At 36.7% G+C, this 20,795-nt stretch overlaps 1 protein-coding gene across 9 annotated transcripts in view; it reads left to right on the top strand.

The window, feature by feature from the left end:
- The window catches only part of GGNBP2 (gametogenetin binding protein 2), a 31,292-nt gene that overhangs the window by 3,967 nt on the left and 6,530 nt on the right, over nt 1–20,795 (top strand). For 4 of the 9 annotated variants that reach the window (XM_082372970.1, XM_082372974.1, XM_082372969.1 and 1 more), the window contains 7 exons: nt 3,939–4,019; nt 5,585–5,838; nt 7,869–7,967; nt 12,270–12,395; nt 12,485–12,598; nt 19,269–19,478; nt 20,506–20,680. In XM_082372970.1, coding sequence (XP_082229096.1) covers nt 3,939–4,019; nt 5,585–5,838; nt 7,869–7,967; nt 12,270–12,395; nt 12,485–12,598; nt 19,269–19,478; nt 20,506–20,680 — 1,059 coding nt within the window. The remainder of the gene's footprint in view (nt 1–3,938; nt 4,020–5,584; nt 5,839–7,868; nt 7,968–12,269; nt 12,396–12,484; nt 12,599–19,268; nt 19,479–20,505; nt 20,681–20,795) is intronic. The other 5 variants (XM_082372976.1, XM_082372977.1, XM_082372971.1 and 2 more) reach the window with 4 other exon arrangements.

Below are 20,795 nucleotides of genomic sequence, written 5' to 3' on the forward strand. Positions count from 1 at the left end.
CCCTTTGTTGGACATAGAGGTGGTTCTAGTTTTTACTATGAATAATACTCTAAGAATATAAATAATGCATAAATCTTTGCATTAACAATTTTTTTTCAGGGTTTTGGAGGAAAATTACTGTATCAAAGGATAAAAACCTTTCATAAAATTCTTGATGCATACTGTCAGATTGCTACAATATTTCTGGAACATAGTTTACCCTTCTAATTCAAACCAATCTAAAAGGGACTAGAAACTCTGATAAGGGTTTTTGATTGAGACTTAAAAAAGATTTAAAAATATAGCATATCCTCTTGGGGATTAGGTATTTAGCATCAGTTAGAAGTTTAGTATTTATTGTTTGCTTTCAACTCTTGATTAAATATTTAACTAATTTACCAAAGGTGATAGATGTTGCAGGTGGCTGTGAGGATAAGGAAGTAAAAAAGTAAAACTAAAGGGACAATGATTTTTAATAAATACAAGCTTAGTATTGTTGGGTTAGAGCTTGTGAGAATGTGCTAAGAACAGATTATTTGTGGTCAGGTGAAACCAGGACAGATACTTAAGAGTGAAAGTGGGTAATGGATTCAATAAACTTTATAAAGCAGTAATTGCAGGACAATGACTTGTTCTATCTTTGGCTAGCTAGGGATAGGCAACTTCATCATGAAGCCAAACACTAATGATTCCTCTGTGAGACCACACCTGAAATACTTTACATGACTGTTCCTTTAGGTAACCTGGAATCTGAAGACTAAGTCAAGGAAGTGGTTTTAAAGAATGGGGAAAAATAGTGCTGCTATCCTCTATCTTCTTCTTTTTCTTTTTTCCCTTTTTCTTATTGTGGTGTCATCATTGAAGAGCATATAGTGATTGGCCAGTAAACAGCAAGGTAAAAAGCCATTGTCCTAAGTGAAAGGCAAGGACAGTAATTACTTAGTGTGAGTGCAAAGTTTCTAACCCGGTGGTATTGAGTATGTACAAGAGAAAATTTAGTATTATCTAAGCCAGGGAAACCCAGGAAAGATGCAGTAATAGACCTGATCTTGACATTTATCTGTACTAGTTAGGTGAAAATGAAATGGTTGGAAATGAGGGTTTTTTGGGTTTTTTTAAGTTTTAACCCTGTTTAGAGACTTTTTAAAAAGGATTCCTAAAGTAGGTATTATCCATTAAATTTTATATACATATATATTTTAAAGGTCAGCTGGAGGTCTCAATATGTTAGGTGTATTCTTTGACCTCTGCTTTAATTTTTTTTTTTTTATAAATTTATTTATTTATTTATTTTTGGCTGTGTTGGGTCTTCGTTGCTGTGCGCAGGCTTTCTCTAGTTGCGGTGAGCAGGGGCTACTCTTCATTGTGGTGCGCGGGCTTCTCATTGAGGTGGCTTCTCTTTGTTGCGGAGCACGGGCTCTAGGTGCGCAGGCTTCAGTAGTTGTGGCAAGTGGGCTCAGTAGTTGTGGCTCGCGGGCTCTAGAGCTCAGGCTCAGTAGTTGTGGCGCACTGGCTTAGTTGCTCCGTGGCATGTGGGATCTTCCTGGACCAGGGCTCGAACCCGTGTCCCTTGCATTGGCAGGCAGATTCTTAACCACTGCGCCAACAGGGAAGCCCCTGCTTTAATTATTAAAACAATAAAATATAGTTGATCAGAATAAAAATAAATCACTTACACAGAGTCAATTTAGGACTTCACCTATGAACTGGACTGGAGAGACCTTGATTTGGTAAATTGAGTAGCTTTGATCTTAAAGTAGTATAGGTAATTGTCTCAGTTTTTTTTTATGGTGGCAATTAATATGTGGTGAAATGGTGTATATTTATATCAAGCAAGTGGAAATCCAAATCAAGGTATTAGTTGCTTAAATGGTAGATGTGGAGTGCCTTGCAGTGTTCTGTTGAGCTGTGTGGCTTTAAAAGTTTATCCTATACCTTTTTTATGACTTGACAGTTAATTTCTTTGTGTTTTAAACCATGTGGTGATTCCAGAAAACATAATGTGAGTTAATTGCACTATTCTTTTTTCAGTCTTCATGGGCCAGGATTTCTAATACCAGGATTATTAAGATGACTAGATGACCAGTTTTACTTTGTACTGTTGGCAAAGTTAATATATGACAGTGTTTAGAACAATAGCTAGTATGCATAAAGCTACATTAAATGTCTTTATTATTACCACCACCACTCTTTGGAGATAAGACAACTCTGAGAGGGAAAACTGGAGAGAAGTTGATTAACCTGAAAACTGGATAATTGATCCTAAAATTGTGAGATAAGGACATGTAGTCTGTATGTATGGAAGAAGAAACTTCCAGAATAGTAAAAGCTATTGAAATGGAAGCATGTCTCTGAACATGGTATAATGAATATAGAATTGTAAACAAGGAACAGTAGCTCTTTTCCCGGTAATAAGTGGTATATGTGTATTATAATACACTTGGGAAAGATAGGAACATGTAAAGAAAAAAGTCATCTGTCTTTTCACTGCCTAGAGATAGCCACATCTAATATATTATGTATTTTCTTTTTCTGTAAGAAAATATACACATAAAAATTTGAATCATATTGTACATGCAGTTTTTGAGTCTGTGAAATACACTGAAGTCCTCTGGATTCTTGAATCGGTGTTTGCATCATTGACCATCGTTAGTATCCACTTGTCTTTCTAGTTCACATATCCAGTAGTCCCTTCTTAATAAATCAAGAAAAGGTCTTATATCTGTTGCTTACATTTGCCTTAGTTGTTTAGTCCTCAGTTTACTGCTAGAACAAGCATGTTTTTAGGCTCTAATTTCTAATGTGGAGGGGAAAGAATGGTCACTTGACTAAAGAAGCAGGTCTTTGTGGTGCTGGTTGCTGAAGGGAGGAATCTTTTTAATATCACATTCAGGTGGGTGGGGTTTTTTAGTTTTTTGTTTTTGCCTCAAATGGTCTCTTTATCCTGACTTCACTCTTTGGGTGTGTAGGAGTTTGTGGCCCTTGTCATCTGGAAATAGAAGTTTGTTCTAGCACAGTATGTTTGATACGTTTAACAATGTTTTAGTTAAGATACAAATGTGTTACTTTATTTCATTGTTTTGAAGGCATACTTTTTTTTCCACATTTAACATCTCTGAAATTGGTATGCTTCTTTCGTTTGGTGACATCTTCCAGTTATAATGGCTCTTTCCTAGTGGTACATAACTAAGGTACTCTGGTGGTGTCACAAATCAGTGAAATGTGCTGATTACTAATTCCCATTATCTGACATCCTGAGACATCCATAAGCTTTATGTATCCCTCTTCCTCTGGTAGTGAATTTTGATAACTGAATAAGTATCTCAGTGTATTTTTTTCTGTTCATGATTAGAGCAAACATTTACTATGTGCTGGGTATTATTCTGAGTGTGTGTGTGTGTGTGTGTGTGTGTGTGTGTGTGTGTGTGTATAGTGAAGTCATTATATATGTAGTCATTTAGATGGTAAGATTTATTATATTCTGTAGTTGAATAACTGAAAATATCAGGATATTTAATGTAAGATATCAGGTTATTTCATTTATTAAGTGCTATTATTAGCCACTGCAACAAACACTTTAAAATATAATTTAATCCTCACAACCCATTTGATGAGAGATATGAAAAATTATTATTTAATCTCATTTTACAAATGAGGAAGCTGAAAATCAGACAGGTTAAATAACTTACCCAGAATTATGACATAAATTGTAAGTGATAGAGCTGGGATTTGAATTCAAGTCTGCCTGACTTCAGTGCCCTTGCTTCTAATGACTATACCATTTCTAGCTTTAGGAACTGTAACTTGGATTTTTTTTTTTTTTTTAACTTTTTGATGGAGGTGGGAGGGAGCAAATCGGGCTTTAGGGGTCTCTTTCTATCCTAGGAGACTATAAAATAGTCTGTATCATGTACTCAAAGAGGATAAAATAATTGATTTTTATTCTTTTGCATATTAAGATGGTGATGGAATTTCCTGACAATGTGTTAAATCTCGATGGGCATCAAAATAATGGTGCACAACTAAAGCAGTTCATTCAGGTAATAGTTTTAAAAATTAATGTTTTAAATGGTGTGTGTGTGTGCATGTGCACATGTGTGTGTATGTATGTATGTGTGTTTTAAAGAGTCATTTAAAATTTTACCTGTAAGTATTAATTTTGTTTTACCTAGGACTCTTTAGGTCTTAAGATTGCAGTGAGGTTACTTTCTTTTACTATTGCTCCAGGTATATTTACATACCTGTGATGTGAAAGATTTGGTGGTGGTGTGTTATCATTTTACATGTCTGTAAGGCTTTAATTTCACCAGTTTAAATTTAGTTTAAATTTAATTTCCCTGTTTTTAGAAGGTAGGGCAGACAACTTTTCATTGAGAACTTCGTTTTTTTCTGTAGTAATTGTTTTGTTCAGTAAAAAAAATTAATCTTGTATAGTGAATTTTCTGATTTTTATTTAATTGTTTTTTAATTTAATTTTTTACTGAAGTATAGTTGATTTACAATGTTGTGCTAATTTCTGCTGTACAGCACAGTGACTCAGTTATACACATATATATGTTCTTTATATTCTTTTGCATTATGGTTTATCCCAGGAGATTGGATATAGTTCCCTGTGCTATACAGTAGGACCTTGTTGTTTATCCATTCTAAATGTAGTAGTTTGCATCTGCTAACCCAAAACTCCCAGTCTTTTTTAATTCTTAAACACTGTGTTACTTTGTAAATACACTATGTATGATCAAGATAAAGGAAAATAAATGGTTACTTTATTTCAAAATTCTATTTCAACTTTTGGAGAAAACTTTGAATTAAAGGTTAATAGTAAATGTGAGAATATCCTTTTTGGGAGTTATCTTTCTCATCTGTTTTTTTTTGGTAAACTGGAGGTATTACTTGTAGTGTGACTATAACTCCATCTAAGTAGAAGTTATTTATGAGTTTTGCCCATTTCTCTACAGCTATGGTTCTCAGTCATTTCTCTTCCTTGTCATAACCAACAGATAACATTCATATGCACCAGCATTTTAGTTACTCACTGCAGGCTCCTACATAGGTAAGATAGGCCTTGTTCTCTCCCACTAATCCATGACACACCTGCCCATACCTCCAGGTTGAGCATTGCTGCTCTACACGATCACTATCATAACTTGACTTGTGTAGCTAAACGTAGTGTGTTGCTAAAGGTTGAGAAAAAGACATGGTAAAGCTGCTTTGTGTCTTTATTCTTTTCTCTCTTCTTTCTTTCCTTTCTAAAATGTTTTATTTTAAGTGAGAGTACTAAGCTTAATGCACATTTGACAGGCACTAAATTTCCACATGCAGGGCTTCTTTTTGCTATGCTGGGTCACATACTGCATAGCCCTGGCATCCTAAGTGGAGTTTTTTATACCCTAGATTCTAGAACAGGGGGATTTGTGGAGCAAACTCAGTACAGCACGGACAAGGCCGACTGCCTTGCCTTACTGACTCAGTTGCAGATAGAGATGGCAAGCCCTGCCCAGGCTGTACTCACTGCACAAGGGTAGGAACCAGAAAGAGTGGTGAAAGAGTCATTTCATGTCTTTCTTACGAACTCTTCTTTATTTTTCTTTCCCTCTTCTCTCAGCGACATAGTATGCTTAAGCAGCAAGATCTAAGTATTGCCATGGTGGTGACATCACGTGAAGTCTTGAGCGCACTTTCTCAGCTTGTCCCATGTGTTGGTTGTCGTCGAAGTGTGGAGCGCCTCTTTTCCCAGCTTGTAGAGTCTGGAAATCCTGCCCTTGAACCCCTGACAGTGGGGTCCAAGGGAGTCCTATCTGTAACCCGAAGCTGCATGACTGATGCAAAGAAGCTTTATACATTATTTTATGTACATGGGTAAGTATAATCAATTAGGAAACAATGAGTTTGTTAAATATTTAAACTTGGTGACAGTGGTAGCTTTTTTTCTAAATTTGGTTGGGGCAAAGCTTGAGTCCAGATTCAACACTTTTATTGAGTAACTTCTATGTGCCAGTGACTGTAAAGTTTCTTTTCTCATGTGGGGAGAGGCAGGCAGTAAACAAATACATAATTTGTCAAGGATGTTAAGTTACAAAGACAAACCAGTAAGGGAGATAGACAATGAGTGGGTAGAATTCTTATGAAGAGTGGTCAGGGAAGGCCTCTCTGATAAAATGACATTGAATATAGACTTGAATGAAGTGAGTGAGTGAACCATGTAGATATCTGGGGGAAGGCAAAGAAGGAGCAGCAAGTGTAAAGGTTCAGAGGTTGGAGTTTTCCTGGAATGTTTGAAGAACAACAAGGGAGCCATTGCGGCTGGAGCCAGATGAATGAAGGGAATGGTAATAAAAGATGAGGTCACAGGAGTACTAAAAGGCCTAATTATGGAGTGCCATCTTGAGGTCTTTTTTTTTTTTTTAACTCTGAGATGGGAAGATTTGGGAAGGTTTTGAGCAGAGGAATACATGGTCTCCCTTGAAGTTTTGCTTACTGTCACCTCTGTGTTGAGAATAAGTAGAAGGGTCATGGAAGGGTGGAGAAACAGGCTTGTTTAATAGTCCGTGCAAGAAATAATAGTGACCAGTATGGTGGCCACGGAGATAATGAGAAATGGTTGGATCCTGGTTATATTTTGAAGAATGAGCCAACAGGATTTTTGGGTAGATTGGATGTGGAGGAGGGCATCAAGGATGATTCCCAGATTTGGGGTCTGAAGAGCAGGACAGGTGGTTTCCATTGACTGAGGTGGGTAGGACTGGAGGAGGGAGGAGCAGTTTTGCAGAACTCACTTTTGGATGTGTTCATTTGGGATAGCAGCTGGGCGTCCAGGTAGAGTTCAGAGAGTTGTGGCCTAGAGATATAAATTTGTGTCATCAACATATATACAGTATTTATATGTATATTTAAACCCATGAGATGAGATGTGATCACCAAAGGGTAAGTGTAAATAGGAAAAGAGAAGAGGTCTGAAGGCCAAACCTACTTAGAGGTGGTGGTAAAGACTTTGGATTTTTACTCTGCCTGAGAAAAGAAGCCTTGGAGGGTTTTTGAATAGAGAAATAACATAATGTGATTTTTGTTTTGAAAAGATGACTAGCTGCTAAGTGAAACTTAGTGTGTAAAGGCAAACTGTAGAAGCAAAGAGACCATTTGGGAGGTCAGCTGTTGCAGTGGACTAAGCTAGAGAGGCGAGTTGGACAAGGGTGGTAATGGTGGAGGTGATGAGAAGTGATTTGATTCTGAATATATTTAAAAGTTAGAGTTGACAAGCTTTGCTGATTGGATGGATGCAGGGTTTGGATAGTTAGCCTTATGTATTTCTATATTTGCATAAAATTTCTGTTGAAGGCTCCTCATCAAGGATAGTGTATGTTTATTTTATTTTATCTTTTATTGTTTCCTTTTTTTTTTTTTGGCCGCACTACGTGGCTTGTGGGATTTTATAATAGTTCCCCGACCAGGGATTGAACCCGGGCTCTCAGCAGTGAGAGCACGGAGTCCTAACCACTGGACCGCCAGGGAATTCCCAAGGATAGTGTATGTTTAGATATCTAATGTTTGGACAATGGAGTATGGCTGAGAGTCAGGTAGTAATCAGTCGTAAAATATTTGAGTGCCAGGCACACTGCTAGATACAATGCAGATGCAGGGATGAATGAGACAGATGTAGTCTAGGGGCAAGAGTATGTTGAATAGGGCAGGTCTTCAACGTTTCGATAGGCTGGGAATGGAAAGGGAATATAAATGTACCGACTCTTGGGTTAGAGTTTGATGAGAAATTTTCAAAGTAAGTGATGTGTCTAATACTTTAAATATACTTCTCACTAAAAGGCATAGAGATTCTGAAAATTCTAAAGAAAAGTTAATATTAATCAAACCTTTAATGGTTTATTTTTAATTAGGTCCAAACTAAATGACATGATAGATGCTATTCCAAAAAGTAAAAAGAACAAGAGATGTCAGTTGCACTCCTTAGATACGCACAAACCAAAACCTTTGGGGTAAGTAGAATTGATTATCAGGATACTTTGTCAGTGTTAAGATTATAAATGTTGATCACATTTGGTAAAAAGAAAAGAAACCCTGCTAGTTTTATTTCATTAATTGTTTACACTGTAACGTAAAAACCATATAATTGGTCAAAAGAAATATGTCTCCTGGTTCTGTAGGCCTTTTTGCATTGGGACTATATAGGTTTGATTTTTTTTTTTTAAGTTTTTTTTTTTCCTTGTATTAAATACGTTTCAGAGAAAGGAGGTTGAGATCTTTGTGGAAATTTATGTAGCCAATATTAAATTTTTCAAAGTAGTGGTATCGTTTTTTTAATCTATGTAATAGTCATAATGTATAAATTATTTTTCTTGTCTTTCTTGTCTCTAGGTCTCCCTAGTAATTTATCAAGGATTTAAAAAAAAATCTTGAATCAGTTATAGCAATGTGAATTTATGTAACTAACTTGCAGTTTTCTTCTTGGTTAGGAGCTACAGTGTCCATGGCTGCTTCTGCCCCCCATCTCCTAGCACAGTGTCATAGTTGCCCCTTCAAAATTGCTTGGGGTTGGGGGTGGTAAGGAGAAGCAGTGGAATTTGAAGGGAGTTTCTAAGAAGTAACTTTTGTTTGGGGGGAGAATGGGATGATGTAAAACTATACTTCTGAATTAATTTTAAAAATTAGTTTTTTTGGATATCTCATTAGTAGTGTTGACACCATTGTTAAATTGATATTTTCCTCTCTGGTAAAAAGACCTAGATGACCAGGTGGTGGTGTGTTAATAATCTTTTTTTTTTTTTTCTATACTCAGGAACAAAAAAGTTTTTAAACTTTTATTATGAAAACTGTCAAACACATAGAAAAGTAGAGAGACTATACAAGGACCCTCTTACCCCCAAATACCTTCACCCAGACTCCGTAGTTATCAAGATTTGCCACATTTATTTCATTTGTTCACCTTTTCCTTTGCTGAAGTATTTTAAAGCAAGTTCCAGGCATCATGTTATTTTACTACTACATATTTCCACATTCATCTCTAAATACAGTGACATTTTCCTTCATGACAGTGCCATTGTAACACCTAACAAAACTTTTAACTATAATAATCTAATACCCAGTTCATATTCAGATTTCCCCAACTCTCTCTAAAAGTGTCTTCTTACACTGATTTGTTAGAATCAAGATCTAAACAAGAACCACACATTATATGATTTCTAAATGTGAGAGCTCTGAACCCAGTAAAGCTCTACACAACCTAAAGTGCTTATCTAAGGATAATTATTTCATATACCTGATTTACCAATATCTTTAAAGAATTCCTGACTTTCTGAATGCAGAATCCATTCTAATTTTCTCATTAGACAGTAACCTTTTCTGAATAACCTGTTGACTAAAGCCACAGCGTAGTATGATACAATACAAAGGCTGCCTTCTATGTTTTTGTTATGAATATTCTTCATTGAGGAGCTGAAAAGCAACAGCTACCCCAACATCTTAAACATCTATGCTCATTGCCACCTTCCTTCAAAGACCAGTCCTTCCACTTTTGCTCCGGATTCCAGCTCTTCTCTTTTTCTCCCTGACTTTGCTTCGTCTATTATCTACTTTTATTAAATTGACATACAGCTATGTTTTCCTGTATTTCAGCTTAAAAACAAAAAACAAACCTCCACAGACTTCACATCCTGCTTCAGCTCTAGCCCCACCACATGGGAAGACAAATGTTTTGGAAGGCTGTTTGCTGAGTTATGCAGTCAGTGTGAATGGAGTTAGTTAAGCAACACCTCCTAAGGTAGCTTCAGTTATTCCCACATGCCATGTGGATAGCCGGCCAGGGAGGATAGTCTGCTTAGCCAAGACTTCTCCTCCGCTTTGGATGGTCACTGCCATTCTGTGCTACTATGACTTTTCTTTTTATATTTTCCTTGTGTTGTTCCCCCCTTTCTCTCTTTAGATTTTCTTCAGGGGAAAGTGTAATACAGTTAATTAGCTTTTAGCCTAATCAGTAGTAACAATCTAGTTCAGTCTTCCTGAGAGTATTCTCACATTCATGCACGTAAACCCAAGTTATTGTCTGTCTGGGAGTAAGTGTGAGGTCTGAAAGAAAGGTCTAGGCCAGAGTTGTAGGCCTGTAGCTGATGAATGATATACGGTTGACTCTTTTTTTTTTTAAATTAATTAATTTATTTGGCTGCGTCGGGTCTTGGTTGCGGCACGTGGGATCTTCGTTGGGGCATGTGGGATCTTCGTTGCAGCGCGTAGGCTTCAGAGCGCCTGGGCTCAGCAGTTGTGGTGTGCAGGCTTAGTTGCCTTGTGGCATGTGGGAATCTTAGTTCCCCAACCAGGGATCGAACACGCATCCCCTGCATTGGAAAGCAGATTCTTAACCACTGGACCACCAGGGAAGTCCCTACAGTTGACTCTTGAACAGTGCAGCGGTTAGGAGCACCGACCCTCCACGCAATGGAAAATTTGAGTGTAACTTCTAGTTGGCCCTTTGTATACATGGTTCCTTCGTATCCTCAGATTCCACGAACTGCAAATTGTGTAGTACTGTGGTATTTACTACTGAAAAAAATCCGTGCATAAGTGGACCTGCGCAATTCAGCCTCATGTTGTTCAACTGAATAAGATCACCTAGAGGAAGAGTAGAGTAGTAGAAAGGAATGCTGAGGAATTCAGTTTAATGGTAGAAAGAATAAGCCTAAAGAAACTCGAGAAAGAATCGCCAGAGAGGTAGGAGGAAGCCAAGGGAAAAGAGTATGGGGCGGGGAGGTGGGGGGCGGTGGTTGGTAAGCTGTGTTGAAGGTTGCTGAGTTATCAAGGACCCAAAAGTGTCTGTTGGTTATAGCAACACTGAGATAATTGTTGATCTTGATGAGCAGATCTGTGGTTGAATGGAAACAATCTAGATCAGCATGGGTAGAAAAGTGCATGCAATGCAAGGTTGTAATGGGTTGAACTGTGAGTGGAAGGTGTGGCAGTAGAACAAGGAAGTGAAAAGACTTCCTTTTTTAGAGAGCTTGATCTTGAAAGGAAGGAGTGATATAAAGACATTTGGTCTGTAGAGATTATGGATAAAATCTTGATTTGAGCTGTAGAATTTTTTTTCAAGCTTTTTCTAGAATAATGCTTTCACATTCTGATGGTATAATAATCATTCCCCGGCTCTGATTTCATGAACCTTTTCCTCAATAATGAGAACTTGAGTTTGAGAGTTACTCAGTTTTAGATTATGGATCACTCAGGCATAGAAAATTGCAAATTTGGGACATGAGGATAGAAGGATATAACATGCAAGGCAGAGCAGGAGTTGAGGTTTTTGTTTCAAAAATAAGGGACGTTGATCCTTGGCCCGAGCCCTTGTGAGATGGGAGTAGGGAGCTGAATTGTACGTATGACCTTATAGGGTGGGCAGGGTGTTGAGAAATACTTATTTAGCTATATAGAGTAGGTTAAGTAAAGATTCAGAAGTTTTTCCATCTCAAGCATCCCAGGTAATGAATTTCTTAGGACTGTAGTGAGACCCTGCAGAAGAACAGGCAGGAGCCAGTTGTTCAGAATCATGAAAAATCAAGAAGACTATCATTGAACGGAATATAGAAACATATTTCTCTTGGAATGCACATCTGCAACAAAGCAAAATGCATGACCAGCACCACATTGCAACCTGTGGGGGAGGGAGAGTCTGGGAAGTTTTTAGTAAGTTTTTAAAAAATTATTTGTATAGGACTTACTACTAATTTAGGCTGTGTAAAGTGTTCATCTTAGTATGCTATCTTTATTTTAGTAAATATAAAAATTTCTTTACCATAATTAGATTAATCTGTGACTTTCCCAGTTACTTGTAAATGTGAAGATAGATAAGAATTTTGTTGCCATGGGCTAGCTATAAAATCACATTAAGTAGATCAGCACTTGTTAGTATTTTCAATTTGTGGAAGATTGATCCATGTTTATAGGTGAAAATATTTTATCATTTTTTTTTCAGCCCTTTTGACTTTAAAACATTCCAAGTAGATTTGCTCATAAAATGCTTAGTATGTTAACCAGTTACTATCTTGATAAGTGTAAATGTTGTTAAATTATATCAGGTAAACTTAATAGTTGAGCAGAAGTTTTTGTATAAAGATATGAGCACCTGTCTAAGTAACATTTTAATATGGTTAAATATGTAATTATATACAAATTTGCAGACTTATCCTACTAATATCTTAATGTATTAAAGAGTTGATGATTTTAATTTAGACTATAGAAATTACTCCTTCAGATTATCTCAGTGTCACTAAGCTTTGTACTGTGCTGTACTACAGTGAAGGGAGCAGTAGCAGTGTCAGTTCAGAGAAGTTAAGTACAGATAAGAGAAGTAGTGAAGACCACAGGAAGGACAGCAAGTGTAGGATCATTTTCCATTATGGACCTTTCCAGGGAACAGCCAGGTAAAATCAAGCAATCCTTTACTCACCTTTTTAAAATGTTTTACCCTTGTATATTCCTTCTTCTCACTAAGATTTGTTTCTTTCTGCAGAGGTTGTTGGATGGACGTGTGGGAACTAATGTCCCAAGAATGCAGGGATGAAGTAGTTTTAATTGACTCTAGTTGTCTTTTAGAAACACTAGAAACGTATCTGCGAAAACACAGGTAAGTCCAAAGATCATCATGGTGTAGTTGGAAGGTGCCTTAGCTGTCAGTCATCCAGACTGACCTGTCATTGACCTTCTTCACATAATAGTACTCCAGCCTTCCCGTTAATACCTGACATGAGGCGGAGTTTAATGTTAGGGTAGGCAGTTCCTTTATAGGATGACTCTCAGTGTTGGCCGTCTTGTGTTAGGCCAGCATTTCCATTTTTTGTAATTTCTACCTGTTAGTTCCAGGCCAGCTGTTCAAGAAACGCAAAATAACTGTAAGTCAAGTAAAGTGTACTTAATCACTGTGGAAATTCTAGTACTCCTTGTTTTCATGATAGAAGCATTTCATGATGTCATTTTTCAAAATTAAAGTTAAAATAGCAGCTTTTACTTAGTAATATTTTGAATTATTTTTTCTTTAATTGTCAAGACCTAAAAATAGAGTTGGAATTCATGTGCTTCCTGTACTATAAAAGTAACTTCAGATTTTTCTTTTTAGAATACTACTTTACAAAGGAATTTTCTAAGTGTCATTAACATTTGGAAATTCGTAGGGAGGGAGAGTGCAGTAGGAAAGGAAACTGGTAAGGGAGCCATCTAGAGATGGCGTTCTTGCGGGGGAGTTGTACTGTTTTCATATAAATTTGTCACATGTTGGGTTTGTGGTTGTGTGTTCTTTGACTTTGGGAGAGATATACACAATTACTTTGGGGACACTTTTAGAAAGCATATGTAAATAATAAAAACTGGCATTATCAAGATTGGTGTTTATATGGCAATGAGCTAATGACTTTACCTGCATACTAAGTTTATTAAATGTTTTTTTTATTTAGAATTACAAACTTTCTTGTTTTTTGCCTTAGTTGATTATACCCAAGAGAGTAGAGAATATGTCAATTATTTGGAGTTTGGGAGGGGGATTTTTAACCGTAAAACATAAATGTATAGGTCCGTTATAGATTCTTTTCTCTTTCAATATGAATTGATCCTTGTATTCAATATGAATTGGTCCCCAAAAGATAGCATTTTTGGGTGATAAATTACTAGTTACTATAGCTAATGTTTTGGAATTTCCTATATTGTTTTTAGATATTTCCTGTGTTTAGGGGGCAGTAATTTATAAGAAAGGTGGAGTCCTTTTTTTTTTTTTATTTTTTTATTTTTTATTTATTTATTTATGGCTGTGTTGGGTCTTCGTTTCTGTGCGAGGCCTTTCTCCAGTTGCGACAAGCGGGGCCACTCTTCATCGTGGTGCGCGGGCCTCTCACTATCGTGGCCTCTCTTGTTGCGGAGCACAGGCTCCAGACGTGCAGGCTCAGTAGTTGTGGCTCACGGGCCTAGTTGCTCCGCGGCATATGGGATCTTCCCAGACCAGGGCTCAAACCCGTGTCCCCTGCATTGGCAGGCAGATTCTCAACCACTGCGCCACCAGGGAAGCCCCTGGAGTCCATTTTATAAATATGTTAAGGATGAGGGGAGAAGTACAATTAAGAGAGCAATTAAGGGAGGTTGCATTGAATCTGGGTTCTACTGATTATAACTTTGTACAAGTTACTTTTCTGTGCATCAGTGTTTTTCTTCTTTAAGACAAAAATAATGATAGAAATGGTCTTAATAGGATTTATTATAAGATTAAATTTGTCGTGAGGATTGATGATACATAATAAGACTTAACTTAGAACAATATCTGGCACACAGTAAGCACATCCCTGAACCTTTGCATGCCAGATTTGCAAGTCCTTGTTAATCTTGTGTATCTAGTTCTTGTTTTAGGTACAGGTTGAGTTTTTGAGGTACAGTCAGTTGAAAATGATTTCTAAACGTCTGAATAATGGACCCTCTTGGCACTTCTACTTTATTTAGGGGACTTTTCTGAGCACTGAATAATAAAGATTTTATAACACTATTTAGCCAGTTAAATATTATGATAGTACATTATTAGAAATGAGGTGTTAGGAAACTGAAACCTCTGAATTAAGAAAATTTTTTAAATTTGTGTGCAAGGTTACTTTTGAAAACAGAAAAATCACTTTCATTCTTGAGGCTTACATATAAATTTTTAAATTGCTGTTTACTTATGCTTATGTTACTTATGATTACGTACAAACATATTAGACTGAGGATTTAAAGCAGTAAGATATGGGGAAAATATTTCAAGTTTCATTTTGGTACTGTATGACATTTAACCATTTATTTACTCAAAAATCTAAACTTACCATTATAGCTTGAAAACGTGGAAGTATTTTTATTTCTGTGTCCGTGACCATTTCTCCCACCAAGGGGAAGATTTTTTTAAATTGTGATAAAAAAACATAACTTATACTTGCCCTCTTAACAGTTTTTAAGTGTTCAGTACAGTATTGTTAACTATTTGCTCATTGTTGTACAGTGGATCTCTAGAATTTTTTCATGTAGCATGACTGAAGCTATACCACATCCATTGAACAATAACTCCTCCTTTACCCCTCCCCTCACCCACTGCAAGCCACCATTCTCTTTTTTGTTACTTTCAGTTCAGTTACTTTATATAACTCACGTGAGTGGAATCATGCAGTATTTTGTCTTTTTGTGTCTGACTTATTTCACTTAGCATAATGTCCATAAGGTTCATCCATGTTGTAACGGATGACAGAATTTTCTTCTTTTTTGAGGATGAATAATGTCCCATTGTATGTATACACCACATTCACCTGTCAGTGGACATTTAGGTTGTTCCCACATCTTGGCTATTGTGAACAATGCTGCAGTGAACCATGAGTGTGTGCAAAAAGCTCTTCGAGATCCTGTTTTTAATTCTTTTGTGTATATTCCCAGAACTGGGATTGCTGGATTATATGATAGTTCTGTGTTTAATTTTTTGAAGAAATGCTATGCTATTGGATTGGCCAAAAAGTTCATTCTGGTTTTTTCTGTACGATGTCACGGAAAAACCCAAACGAACTTTTTGGCCAACCCAATATAATATTTGCCATGCTGGCAGCACCATTTTACAATCCCATCAACAGTGTGCAAGGGTTCCAGTTTCTCCAGATCCTTGCCAACACTTGTTATTTTCTAATTTTTTGATAGTGGCCACACAGTGGGTTTGAGGTGATATTGTGTGGTTTTGATTTGCATTTCCCTGATGATTAGTGATGTTGAGCATTTTGTCATATGCTTATTAGTTATTTGTATATCTTCTTTGGAGAAATGTCTATTCATGTCCTTTGTCCATTTTTTAATCAGGTTTTTTTGTTTTTTTTGTTTTGTTGTTGAGTTGTAAGAGTTCTTTCTTTTTTTTTTTTTTAAGTGCTCCCTCTATTTTTTTTTTTAATTTATTTTATTAAATTTATTTTATTTTTGGCTGCGTTAGGTCTTTGTTGCTGCGCGCGGGCTTTCTCTAGTTGTGGCGAGCGGGGGCTACTCTTCCTCGTGGTGTGCGGGCTTCTCATTGCGGTGGCTTCTCTTGTTGCGGAGCACGGGCTCTAGATGCGTGGGCTTCAGTAGTTGTGGCATGCGGGCTCAGTAGTTGTGGCTCGCGGCTCTAGAGCACAGGCTCAGTAGTTGTGGCTCACGGGCTTAGTTGCTCCGCGGCATGTGGGATCTTCCCGGACCAGAACTCGAACCCGTGTCCCCTGCATTGGCAGGCGGGTTCTTAACCACTGCGCCACCAGGGAAGCCCAAGAGTTCTTTATTTATTCTGGATGTTAACCCCTTATTCCAGTATATGGTTTGTAAATATTTTCTCCATTCCATAGGTTGTCCTTCACTCTGTTCATTGTTTCCTTTGCTACACAGAAGTTTTTAAGTTTGATATAGTCTCATTTATCTTATTTTTTCTTTTGTTCCCTGTGCTTTTTGATGCCATATCCAAGAAATCATCATCTATTCCATTATTATGTTTTCTTCTAGGAGTTTTATAGTTTCAGGTCTTAATGTTTAGGTCTTTAACCCATTTTGAGTTAATTTTTGTATATTTCTGTGTCTATTTTTTAAACATTAGTGAAACATAATGATTTAACTTTACTTGTCAACATTATTGCCTCTGTTTACAAAATGGGCTTAGAGCTTCTGTTTTAACATATATTCATTTCATTTCACGTCCATCCTTAAAGAAGCCTTCTGCAATTCCCATAACTAGAATTCAACTTTCGTGTGTGCGTGCACGCATACACACACACACACGCACGCACACACACAGTGGACTACTACTCAGCCATAGAAAAGAATGAAATAATACCATTTGCAGCAACATGGATGGACCTAGAGATTATCATACTACGTGAAGTAAATCAGAAAGACAAATACCATATGATATCACTTGTATGTGGAATCTAAAATATGATACAATGAAACATTTACAAAACAGAAACAGGCTCACAGACGTAGAAAACAAATCTATGGTTACCGAAGGGTGAAGGGAATAGAGGAGGGATAAATTAAGAGTTTGGGATTAGCAGATACAAACTACCATATAGAAAATAGATAAACACAAGGTCCTACTGTCTAGCACAGGGAACAGTATTCAATATTCTGTAATAAACCATAATGGAAAAGAATATGAAAAGGAACATATATATATTTATATATCTGAATCACTTTGCTGTACACCAGAAGCTAACACAACATTGTAAGTCAACTATACTTCAATTAAAAAAAAAAAAATGTAGTCCATTATATATCTGGTGTGTATAGGGGGGCGGGGTAGAGTAGGGGAACCATGAAGGGAGAGGTGAATCTTGGGAAATAAGGCTGGATATAGTAGATTGGGTAAGAGAAGTCACTGAAGGCCTTAATGGGTTTGAACTTTATTCATAGACAGTGGGGGAGGTTTTTAAGCTGAGAGTGAGGTTTGTTTAAAAAAATTATTTTGGTATGAGAGATGCATTAGAACTAGTAAGAGTGGAAGCAGGGAAACCTGTTAAGAAGCATTTTTAAAAATTGTCTAGGCAATTGAAAAGAATTGACCTTCAAGAGAATTTTAGAAAGAATTGATACCAATTGGCTCCACCCCTAAAAGCAGGACCTAAGGAGGAGTTAGAATTAACTGAGGTTTCATTCTGGGTGACTGTGTGAATGGTGATTTCTTTCTTTTTTATTTCATTTTATTTATTTATTTTTTAACATCTTTATTGGAGTATAATTGCTTTACAATGGTGTGTTAGTTTCTGCTTTATAACAAAGTGAATCAGCTATACGTATACATACATCCCCATATTGAATGGTGATTTCTTTTTTCTTTTTTTTTTTTTTTTTATTCTTGTAGGTCTAGCTTTTTTTTTTTTTCACACACACACTGTCTTTTATTTTTACAAGAGATAAATAGACTGACACCAAGCATTGTACATGGATGACCACAACAAAAGCAACAATGATTGCAATTACCAAACATGAAACTGAATGGTGATTTCTTAACACAGATGGAAGGGAACATAGGAAGGGAACTGTGTTGCCCTTGGTTTTGGACAACAAATTTAATGTGTTGCCTTTTGGACATCTGTGTTGCCGCCCATTTTTTCTGTATGGGTCTGGCCCTCAGGCAAGGACAGAGACTTGAGCAGAGCTGTAGAGTCGAGAGTCAGACATGTTGACTGAAGCTATGGGAATAGATGAGCTCATCTGGGTAGATGAATCTAAATCAAAGAGAGCAAAATTTCCTCATTCCACCACAGCTGATCTTCTCAGAGTTATGAATATTGTGAGTCTGGCTTTTTCGCCAGACCGAATTCTTCCTTATTTCAGGAATTCAAAAATAAAGAAACGAGGCTTTATTCTTTTTTCTTTTCTGATTGAATAGTGAATTATATGTATATGATATGTTACTGTTGATTTTATTTGCATTTCTTTGATTACTATTGATGCTGTTTATAGTGGAATATATTGCCCACCACCTTAAGTTACTTCTCTGTAAAGTGCTCGGTCGTAGTCATAATTCTATTATTTGTGAGTTATTTTCAATTGTTTATAAAGTTGTGTTTAAAAAAAATGGTTTCTAAAAGAAAACTTTTCTACATCCTTCTACATTTACATGCTCTTCTGTACTTTTACCACATTATGTACAGTTAAGTTTAAACCACATTTCTACATATATGTTGTCTATATTATGACTGAGTGTTGAGAAACATGCATTTTCTTTTGGAGGAAAGAATTTGACATTTTGGAAATTACCAGTAAAGTAGAAATTACATGTACCACTTTCCCATTCTTCTTGCCCTTCCCACCCCACATGCTTAGCTAGTGATGTATTAAAATGTAAAAATTTGAATCAAGGTTTACTGGCTGAAGATACCAACTATCTTCAGAGGCTGAAAGGAGAGGGATCCTAGAGTCATTGGTTGGTAGCCTCTGTTGTTTTATTTTCTGACCTGCACAAATAGCTCTTGAAGTGAAGATATGCTAGTCCTTGGCAACTAATATTTTCTGGCCATGTATTTTATGCACTAACAGGTATTTATCTGCCTCATTCTTTTAGGCTCATGTGTTTCTCTAGTTTAAAAAGCATTTGCAAATGGAGATCTGGCTATACCCATGTAATCCCTAAATGTGTATTTACCTTATATGTGTATGTTTTCAATGTGTGTATGGAGGCTTTTTTTAATGCTCTATATGGGAGGGGAGTGTCATTGTCTAGTACACTGTTACATACCTCATGAAATAATTACACAGCCAGTTCTTAATTTTGAGGTTCTTCTTTTCAACAGGTTTTGCACTGATTGCAAAAATAAAGTCCTCCGAGCATACAATATCCTTATTGGTGAACTTGATTGCAGCAAAGAGAAGGGCTATTGTGCTGCACTTTATGAAGGCTTGCGGTGCTGTCCACATGAGCGACACATACATGTTTGCTGTGAGACAGACTTCATTGCACATCTTTTGGGTCGTGCTGAGCCAGAGTTCGCAGGAGGGTATGAGTATGTAATTTGCTAGAATGGGCTATCTAGCGCTTTGCTTCATTTTATCCTTCTGCCTCAGTACATATGATATATGTATAAATTAAAGTGTGCCTGTAAAGATTTTGCTTTCTTTAAAATATGCATTTAGTTGAGTATAAAAAGGGAGAAAATGTCGATCAGTTGTCTGCTCCTTGTTGCTTGAAGTAGGCAGGCTTTTTTTGGCTTTCATTATTATAGCTTATCATTTTCATTTGAAAATGATTAGAAGGGATTTTTTTCCCCCTCCATCCATGCGTTTCCATGTTTAAATTTTGTTTATAATGATGGTTTTTGCATAGGAGGTGAGATCTTTGCAGCAGGGGGTTAAGAAATACTTTATTGAATGTAATTCATGAACTGTGTATATTATTATTAAATTATATAGGAAGCTAAAATTTTATCTCTGGCTTTGTTGTAAAAAGAAAACCAAAAAAGTTGTTCACAATAAATTGAACCCACCTCCCCTTGTGTTTTGTGTATCAGCTCTCATTTGAGTGCCTACTTTCTGCTAGGCATTCAGAATACAAACACTTCTTTTATCACTGAAGTTCATGAACACTTCTACTGAAGACTGACCTAGAGGGCTTTTGCCCATGATTGAATCACTTTGGTATTGTCTTTCTCCTCAAAAAAAAGAACAAAAACCAAACAGGCATTTGCTGTAATTGGAAGGTGAACTGTCATGCCTACTTGAGCTGGACACTTAACATATGATGACTTCTCTGTGCTCCAAAAAACATCTCTTTAGGGCCAGTTCCTGAATTACCTTATGTTTAGCAATATTAAGGCTGAGTTCGACCTGCATGTGTATTTCTCATTGGTTTTATACATGTGTGCTCGTGTATTTATATATACATTGAGTTTGAATGTATAACTGTCTTGTTATTAGTTTGTTACTAGGCATGCAGACTGTGTTTAAAACCTGAACTTGCACAGGTGTTATCCATCTTTTACTGTTTCAGCTTAAGGGTTTTAGGAAATATGTATGATTTATTCTCCTTTATAGGAGAAGAGAAAGGCATGCTAAGACAATAGATATAGCTCAAGAAGAAGTTCTGACCTGCTTGGGAATTCATCTTTATGAAAGACTGCATCGAATCTGGCAAAAACTACGGGCAGAAGAGCAGACGTGGCAGATGCTTTTCTATCTTGGTGTTGATGCGTTACGCAAGAGTTTTGAGGTAAGAACAGTGGACTGCTTCAGTGTCCAGATTGCTTAGTTAAGTTATTGGACTGAATCTTAATGTTAACAACCACTCTTACCTTGCCTTAGCTGTGATCTACTGGTCATGGCTT

Source organism: Balaenoptera borealis, assembly GCF_965194805.1.
Source record: "Balaenoptera borealis genome assembly, chromosome: 20".
Classification (NCBI taxonomy): domain Eukaryota; kingdom Metazoa; phylum Chordata; class Mammalia; order Artiodactyla; family Balaenopteridae; genus Balaenoptera; species Balaenoptera borealis.